This window comes from Ceratina calcarata, unplaced genomic scaffold, assembly GCF_001652005.2.
Source record: "Ceratina calcarata isolate Rehan_Ccalc_2016 unplaced genomic scaffold, ASM165200v1 scaffold7.2, whole genome shotgun sequence".
Lineage (NCBI taxonomy): Eukaryota > Metazoa > Arthropoda > Insecta > Hymenoptera > Apidae > Ceratina > Ceratina calcarata.
In genome coordinates, this window is record NW_017178268.1 from 370,050 (window position 1) to 379,879 (window position 9,830).

The 9,830-nt window shown below is 49.0% G+C and overlaps 1 protein-coding gene across 1 annotated transcript; it reads left to right on the forward strand.

Annotated features, from left to right (window-relative positions):
* The first annotated feature begins 903 nt into the window (after positions 1 to 903).
* Positions 904 to 9,089, forward strand: sty (sprouty signaling antagonist). The gene is made up of 2 exons (XM_018033198.2): positions 904 to 952; positions 3,008 to 9,089. The coding sequence occupies exons 1-2, from the start codon at positions 904 to 906 to the stop codon at positions 4,747 to 4,749; spliced, it is 1,791 nt and encodes a 596-aa protein (XP_017888687.1). The 3' UTR covers positions 4,750 to 9,089.
* Positions 9,090 to 9,830: the final 741 nt, after the last annotated feature.

Consider the following 9,830-nt stretch of genomic DNA (forward strand, 5'->3'; position numbering starts at 1 on the left):
GTCGACGTCGTCGTTCTGTTTGTCGCGATTGTTGGCGAGCATGTCGTACATACGAGAGGAGAACGCGTTTGTCAGGGACGAGAAGTAAAAAAAAATCACGGCGCAAGCATTGCCACCTCCAGCGTGGCGATGGTCGACCGTCACTGTTGCCGCGTCGACGCTGTCGGTGGTATACACGGTGACGACATAGGTAATGTTTTCATTCAATCTAAAGCTTCAATGATAGCTTCCGCCCATTCATAAAAAGCTTCATGTTGCGAACGAGTCGTTGGCCACGATATCGCCAGATGGCATACCGTGCACGGAACCCGACCGGCCCTCTCCTCTCTTTCACCGTCCCTCTTTATCTCTCTCTCCTTTCTCTCCCCTCGGCCCCGACTGTCGCCATTCATGGCTTCCTTCCCACCTTCTCTCTTCCTGCTTTCCCCTCCCTCCCCCACCGTTTCGTTCTACTGCCTCTCGGTCGTTCCCGCGCCCCTGCCCCCGGCCGTCGGTTTCCCTCGTCGACGGTTCCCCTCCGCGTCTCACCCAATCGCGGCCACGGCCCTCCTACCCCGCGCGTCCACTCCTAACAGTTCTAACCAGCTTCGCTCAGCTCGGCTCACGGCGAACTCTCATTGTCAATCGTTCGCCAGCAGCTGCCGTGTTCGTCTTATAGTCTTGGCTTTTGACGTTTTGCGGTTTCTTTCTCGCCTCCGTGCGCCGACTGACACCCATTCATTCCACGTAGCCTCTCTTTCCCTCCGTCGTACTCTCGCACATCGATACAGTGGATTTACTTGGCCTGCTCGAAGCTCGGTGAAAGGAAATCGCGTACGAGAACTTCTCTTTGAACAAAATCGAAACGAGTGAAAGAGGAGAGGCCCGTTTCTCTAGCCGGGAGATGCGTTAACGCGGTGGAAGATGCGGCTGTTGGAGCAGTTAATCGCCGGCGACAGGGAGATCCACGGTGGTAATATTAACGGACGTGAAACGAGAGCGGCAGGACGCGACCGATGAGAGAACGGACGCGACGGCGACGACGACGACGACGACGACGCGCAGCTGCCGTCCCCCGTGGTATTCGAAGACTTCGGGATTCCTGCTTCGAACGGAATCGTTCCGGTGTTCGTGTTTTGTATATTAGTGCGCGTGCGTGACTGCGAGTACCAGACACGCCTCCGAAGGATCCCGTCGGCCCCGGCGTGGGCGAGCCCACGTTCTTTTCTGGATTTTTGCTAGTCCCATGAATTTTCAGTAAGTCGATTTCTTCGTTACCATCCGACTCTCATTCGTATTCCACCTTTGAATGATCGCTTACGCCTGAAACGGGTAATCACGTATTCGAACGTGGTACGAAGATCTCGTCGACATTTGTGAATAAAATCGCACTATTTACTAACGCGTGACCTGCATTTTCTATTGAATTTTATTTTTTGCTTCAGTTACTAAAGACTGTATTATATCCATTGTAAAAACGGGTTGTCGCCCGTACAATTAGATAAATAAAATAAAATTTGTAGTAGGCATACAGAGTGGCCGAGGAGCGAGATAATTTTATTATTGAACGGAAACGAGCGTGGGGAGGAAGCGTATCCGGCCTTATCGCGAACATTTCCGGCGTGAATTGAAACGTATCTGGACCGGAACGTCGTTTAAAAATCCCGTTTTTTTTTTACGGATGACAATTACTCGTAATCTTATTCGGTACATCCTGCGAGAGATATGACCGCGGTCAAATTCTCAGACCGTTGTCGTTCCAATTTTATTTATCAAACACCGACCACGTTTCTTGTAACAACTATCATCTTATAATACTTGTATCGCCGCGTACGATTCGCAAACACCGGTGTAAGAACGTCGGAGGAAGCACGGACGGTGTGATAGTTAGCTAAACATTCGACGTATCATCGTCATTACCGTAATCGGCGATGATCGCGCGTGCACGCGGATATTGCCGGGACAATCATCGTGTCACAATTACGTGATTGGCAATCTTCCTCGAAGCCTTCTCATCCCGTGATACCTACAGCGTGATTCATAATTGATTCGTGACTTACCTTACATACTCGGAAAGTGCGAGACTTATTCATCGGTTTCACGAATCTCTCGCGAATCACGACAAAATTCCTCCTTTCACCATGATTTTCAGTGAAAATTAGTTCCTCGCAGAGTCCGTTTCTGGTTCCAGAAACCCATTAACGACGAATCTCTCTGTTAAGCGGACGGGAAAAATGTGTCCGATTAGTAGTAAGGAGGAGAGATATTCGGTCGCACCGGTTGTGCACAAGCTTACAAAACGTTTCTGTTATCTGGCCGTATAGAGGGACTAAAAGCTCTGACCTATGACAGTCGGTCGGCGATAGCATTCCTCTCGGAGTGCACCCTCTGAATGGGCTGGCTGTTTCTGCCACATCGTCTTCGCCCGTTCACGTGTCTGCGTGGCTTCACGCGTTTCGACTGCACAGCCTCGTTTACTTATGTACATTATTTTCTTCTGTAATAATGTATTTGTGTATGATTAAAAAATTATCATATATGTATTGTCGTATCATGTATTATATATTTTATTATCATAATTAATTGATACACGCATTAATATAGGTTTGCGAATTTCGAATACGAGTTTGTCGCAGTCGAACGGGACGCTCTTTTTCGGATCTCCGATGGCTGTGGGCGCTCCGAGTGGGCCGGGTGACCACTGAATCAAGAACCCCGGTGCACACACGCGCCCACACGTGCTCGCCCACGTATCGGAGACTGAACCTATCTCGAAGCCACGTAGGTAGCGTACGGCATTCTCGATGCCTGTCGAGGTGTGATCTGAATATCGCTTTCGAATTTGTCCATTCGGATCATCCTACTTTCCGTCCTCCCACCGTTTCACAATAGATAGACTCATTTTTCGAACGATGGTCCCTTTAGAATTTTAATACAGTTTCTTAAGTACGATCTATTTGATAGTTTGTAAAAAAGAATTCAAGGTTGCGTACGCAGCGAAGTGAATGACGAACGCATTTAATTTCAGGTGGGGATGAAGCGCGTGTCGCGAGGGCGAGAGGAAGCGGACGCGGAGCATTACCGAGCCTCATCCTCGCTAATGGAACGCCCTTGTCGAGAGTACCACCATCTCGCGCGGGCTGGGCAGTGCGGATCAACGAGGCGACACTTACTACCCCGGATCAATCAGCAGCTAAACACCAGAACCAGCATCACCACCATACCCCGAGTCCAGGTACACCGAGAGCCGTCGAACGATGGGCTAGCGAGCGGGCAGCGTCGTTGGCACTGTCGGTTCGTCGTCCCACATCACCTTCCTCGCCAGAAGCGACAGCACCAAGTAGACCGGGAAGGGTCCCTTCGTCGTCGAGCGGAACGGTTGGAAGCGGGCCAGGAAGGGGAGGCGGTGGTGGCGGCGGAGGCGAGGAGGTCACCGGTGGCATCCGTTTCGCGGGTCACTGGCAGGAGGAGGAAGAGCTGGAGGCGAAGAAGAAGGAGGAGCACCGGATGCGTGCGGCTCGAGACGAGCATCTTGAACTGAGAGGTCGGCCGATGTCGCAGAACAATGCGGTCGCGCCGCATTCGCGGCCATCCTCTTCGCCGACGAACGTCGACGCAACCACCGACGCCGCTGACGAGCATCAGAACGCGCCCGGTCGTATCCACGATCACAATCGGCCGTTTCCGCCACCGAGATTGCCCGGCGTTCACGCGAACGCTTCGACCGCCCTTCTCGCCGTTCCCACGAATCCCAGAGTGCTGGTCACCGCGCCCCTAAGCCCGCTCTCGAGCACCTTCAGGAGCAGTCCGAGGAACGTGGACAGTGCTACGGAGACGAACAACACCTCTCGTGGACTATTGTCGAACGATACGCCGCCTAGGAGTCCGATCGGCGAGGTCAGTCTCGCGGTACCGCGGCCGGACGGCGAGAGGGCTATAAACGAGTACGTCGAGGCGCCGTTCAAGCACTCCAACCAGGAACGCCGGCTGGACGATGACAAACGCGGTGTTGACTGTCCGAAGATCGACCGCAGGCATCATCGTCAAAAAGGCGCGGACTCGTCCGTTGCCGCGACGCATCGCCTACACGCGAGCAGGTCTCAAGCGTTTCGAGCATTGCAAGCCAGCGGCGGGACGAACGCGACCGCGTCCGCGGACGGTGCGGTCACCGGGAACGCCGCGGCGCCAAATGCCGTCACCAAGCAGCCGGTCTCGTTCACCAAGGAGCCAGCGAACAACCTCGCCTCGAGGACCTACGACCCGGCCGGTCTCTCGATAATGTGCAATTTCTGCGGTCGATGCCGATGCGAGTCCTGCCGCGAGCCGCCCCCGTTGCCCAGCAAGTGGTTGTGCGACAACAAGTGCTTCTGTTCGGCGGACACGATCTTAGATTACGCTTCTTGTCTGTGCTGCGTGAAGGGACTGTTTTATCACTGCGTGGACGGGAGCAGTAGTAATGGGATGGACGGCGAAGCGGGTGGTAGCTGCGCGGACGACCCGTGTTCTTGTACGGGGAGCAGGACAGCGTCTAGGTGGGCTTGCCTCGGGGCGCTCACCCTCGTCATGCCCTGCCTGTTGTGCTACTGGCCGTTCAAAGGGTGCGTCGCTTTGTGCGAAGCGTGTTACGCCCGGCACGCGGCCCAGGGCTGCAGATGCAATCCGAACGCGAGCGGTAACCCTGGGAACAGGCATCATCCGATCGCCAACGACATCGGGGACTCGAGGGATCCGGAGAAAAGGTTACTCGACCCGGTCACGCCGGAACTCTAGTTGACGTGGCGACTCGTTCCGTGGAAGAAGGCTGCGAAGCCGATAACGGACCTATGGTTCTCTATGTAGGCTACTCGAGATGGGAGCAAAGCGAAGATCGCATTAAGTACAAGAGTTGCATTTAAGTCGAAGAAACGATTGTCGAAGAAATTATTTCTGACGAATCTGTACGTCTGACGTCGCGAGTGTTTTATTTATTATTCTTCCATGCGCGCGCAGGAGCGAGTGTGAACGCGTGTGGAACGCGTGAACGTGAACGGGAATGAAAATGTAAACGAGAAGACGGAGGTAAGAAGCGGTAGGAATCTACGATGGGGTTTAGGAGGAAACGTTAGAAGTACGGCGGAGAAAGGGCGAGAAAGATGACACGGGGTACACGTATATTTGCGCAGAGACATACCACTTACGTATAGATAGATAGGTCTATACACGATTTCATATTACGAATAGTACGCGCGAAATACGGGGAGCAATCGGGAATGTGCGTGAATGCGTGGAATGCGCGAGAGAAAGGGAGAGAACGAACCACTAAAGTATATTAAACCGCGAGAAGAAGCACGTCAGTATCCGCGTGTACACGCGTTCCTCTCGGCCCCTTCGCCGCCTCGTCGCCGCGTGTACACGCGACTACGCCTAGATTATAGTTATAAATATTGTATATTATATTTGTATAAAGAAGAAAACTTTTCTACGGTTAATTTATTCGCGGCTGCATCGCCAAGCTAACAAATAGAATTTCATGGTAATAAGGAGAAGGAGGATAGGCGAGACGTGTTATTTAATCAGCCTTGAACAGATTTCGGAGTCCGAAGCCGTTCGCCTAGCCGCATCGATCACGGTGCGCCTGTCACGGAACACGCGTAGCGTACGATAAGAGCGCGAGGAAATATATGGGGGATGGGGGAGGGAGCAAGAAACGTGTGGCTGAGAGAAGAGAAAGATGCTCTGAAAAGAAGCATTGTCCGAGCGTTTCCGAGCGTTTTCCTCCGCTCGGTACACGATATATATATATATACATACATGTATATATATACACGCTTTTATACTCGTTAACACTGGAGTCGTATCGAGCGGCCCTGTCGAGCGTAGAAAGAGCGGTATGACACGAGATCGAGATAATGCACGCGCAAGGGCTGCGTGAGAGCGAGAGAGTCTTGAAGAATGAACGATTGCGTTTACGTATGTACGTACATACGTACACGTGTGTACTTCGTGTTCGCACGGGTGTGTGCACGGGTGTTGCTGCACGGGGACGACGAGAATGCGGGCAGATGGAAAAAGGACAATTGCGTGGGGGCACGTAAGCGCGAGAAGAACGGATCGAGGGGAGAAAGAGCCGCGAGCGTGAAATTTTCACTTGTACTACACGCGCGCGCACGTCTCGGCGTCGTTTCTATTTTCCGTTCATTTTCTTCTCTTTTCCAGTATTATCTAGTCGTGCGAGTTTTATTAAATGTCATCTCGTTAGGGGGGAACGTGTCCTGCTGCTCCGCCCTCTTGTAAATACATACAGAGTTCCTTTTCGAAGTTTTAAATTCATCGACAGGTCCAATGAAATACAACGAACGCGTCGATCACGCGATTACCCCATCGCCGGATATTAAACCGAACGTACGCACGAAATTTGATGTTCGTGAATAAAAAAAAAGTAGCAGCGGAGGTTAACGAACGGCGGTACACGCGAGGCTAATCGGTTTCCTCGTTAGTTCAACTGCTTCTTCGTTGCCTCTCTGGCAAGATTTTGGAATAATTAACGCTCGCGGGACTCTGGGTATCGGAGAGCGGAGCCGCGGCCGCGGCCCGAAGCGGCGTTTAATTGCACAGTAACAGCGCTTCCCACGCGGACGGAATTCACCGAACGAAGGTGTGTTAACTTTCCATTCTTGCTCGGGCGGCTTGATCGTTGAAGAATGTACACGCCGGCGACGTTCTACGGGGGCGCACCATCCTCGCGGCAGGCGCGTTCGATTCGTTTACACATATAAAATCTTTGAAAAACCAGCTTATATTTCTCAGGCTTCTTCGAACCTCGACAATTTCCTCTTGCCGCCCTCGCGACGTGGGCATTGTTCGGCGACGAACGCATCGAACGCGCTTGCAGGGCTCTCTCAAAGGTACGAACGGAGGAGCTCTGTTCGGAAACGAGACTGATCTTTTTCTTCCAATGGCTCGCTTCGCTTCGTTCGTTTCGAAGGTGGAGCGAGAAACGGGAAGAAACTAAGGGAATATACAAGATTGTGTAAAATCGAGTTTCCGCGAATACGAGTGTTCACGTTTTATTTGCTCGTTCACTGTTAACGAAGATGTAAGGCGCGTGGGTGTTCGCTGGGACTCGATTCGAACGAGGTGTCCGAGGCAGGCAAGCCAATCACCAAATTGTTAATTAGGGCCTACGATGATTCCATTCGTGTGTATGTGTGTGTGCGCGTGTGTGTGTTTTGTGCATACCTATACGTCTGTACGTGTCATATTTGCGTGTATGTATGTGTATGTGCGTGTGTATGTATGCGCGCGCGCGTCTCGCCAAGCGAAAATATGTTTTTATCAATATTAACTTTACATGTTCTGTATATGTCTTGTAAATATATATATACATATATATAAATATTATATATACACACATACGTATATATATATATATTTATGCATTTCATTTTAACGTATTCGAAGCTGTAGTTTTTTTGAGGACAACCAAAATTACTTTCGATCCGATCAATCGATTTAGGGATTCCGTCGCTCTTTGCAATATCGTTTCGTTGAACCGGAGGCTAACGCGTACGCAAGTCGAGGCATGGATCATCTCCGTTTCACTACGTCTCCTCTTTTTACTGCTCTCCCTTCATTTCTTCTTTTCTCAATGCCGTATTCTTCCGGTGTTTCTTTCGACGTTTACGTACTTAGGCAGTGGTTAAATACAAAAACCCAGTATACAGTCTTATGCATCGATCACTATAATCAAGGAAACCTACCACTCTCGCGAGATCAGTAGCGATACTCGTAGCAGAATATCAAAAGATATGAAAGAATACTTGCAGTAAAGTCGCGTTGAAGGCGAAAAGAAGTCTACGTCAAATTCAAAATTTTTATTCCTATTCCCATCCCCAGTACGTCTGATTTTATGCTCGAGTTCGGTGGTGCAATCCGAACGTCGCGTAATGGCAATTCGATCCACAGCGAACGTTCATGTGTGTTAACGTTAATTCAACAACAAATTTTTGCTCTTTTTCATGTGCAGTCTTTTTTTTAAAAAGTGTTCCTGACATTCTTCTGGTTAAAATGAGATCAAACGCGATATGTCTCTGATTATATTTATAATGGATTGGAAAAAAAGTTCGTTCGATGCAAGTAGATTAATTCTAGCGATGTCAAGGCTATTATTGACAGAAATTCATCCCAATCGGTGTAAGAGATTGTTACGACTCTTAGTGCGTCCTATACAATTGTAGAAAATTTATCTATCCTGTATCGAAAAAATTGTTTCATTCTGCCCTAAAAACCAAACGAACTTGTTTGCCATGGCAGATATGTAATAACAACTGTTGTTTTTTAAATAAAAGAAAAATTCAAAGTACACCATGTTTGGTCTCAATTTAATCAGAAGAATATCATAAATACGATAGTAATTGTATTAAAAATTATGTATAATTAAGTATGAGAACGATTTGTTGTTGAATTAGTATTAGTCTTTGATGTTCGCCGGCTACTTCGACCGATCGCACTTCTTACTTTTCATTCGCTATCCTGTTCTACGTTTGGGATCAAAGATAAGAATCGTGCCTTCTCTACGTTAATGACGAAGGTCCAAACCCGAAATCCTCGCATTTAACGCGACTTTACTTTCATATATCTTTGAAAGTGGGTGAATAGGCGTGTTCATGTTCTCGTCACAAATTAGGATCGTTGGTCTCCTTCGCGAAGTCTGATTTAAATCAGGAAACCGTAATTGCAGAGCACTGAACAACGACAACTATAGATATAATATATTCCTCACGTATACGGACGTATGATATCAAGGAAAGCAAACTAGCGAATGTATCGAAACTCCTCGAACCCCCCACCCCCCTCCCTACCTACGACCCTCGTGGAAAAATTCGCCTGAAACATTTTTTATGGACTACCACATAATGTACATACATACATGGAACCGTGACTACGATAAAACGAGAGGAACGAAGTAAAACTGAAGCAGAGAAAACGAACGAGAAAAAAAGATTCCATTACTTCCGGTTGATGCGAATTCGTTACGTCCATAGGAATGCGTTGACGCACATGTTGTTATCTAATTGTTAGTAGATTCAGGTTTATACCGGCAATTGTTAATAAAGTTAGTAAGCAAATAATTTTTATTTCCTTTTTTTTCTTACGAACTCCGTCCTTCGACCGCGCGTAATTGCAAACAAATTTTAAGATTCAATTTTGTCGAACAAATGCGAATTTGAGGAGCTAGAATAAGAATGGAATATTACCATCCGTTTCGTTCGTTCGTGACCGATTCGTGTTACTCCGAGTTAATCCAGAAGAAGAAGAAGAAGAAGAAGAAGAAGAAGAAGAGGATGACGCCGATAAGGGACCGCGGGACGGAGGGGAAAAAAGACGTGGCGCTCGGGCGAAGGGAGGGAGGGTGGGTCTGGGAAGCCGAAAATAAGAAGAGAGCAAAGTAGCAAACTGGCTGGTCCAATGTTGTCACGTGACCGGAAGTGGCCTCTTCCCCACCCCTTCAGCACCACCTTCGATGTCGAGACCTGTACGCGAGTCCCCCTTCCCCCCTGCCCCCCGGCTTCATCCGGTTAGTGATGGGCATTAAATTCCCTCCGTTGCAGCTTTCCGACCGATTTAGTTGCGCCAACAACATTGATGTACGCAGTCAAACCTTTTTTTCCCCCCCATTAATGAATGACCGGTGTTCCGATCATTCATCGGACATTAACAACGTCGTGGCGTATTTATGGGAAACATTAATTAAATCGTTTGCATATATTACTTACAACCATTAGACTATTACACTGGATTAAAACAGCAATTTGTTCTACACGTTAATATCGCCTTATTTGGTTCGACCCTCGGATGGTTCGGATCAAGGT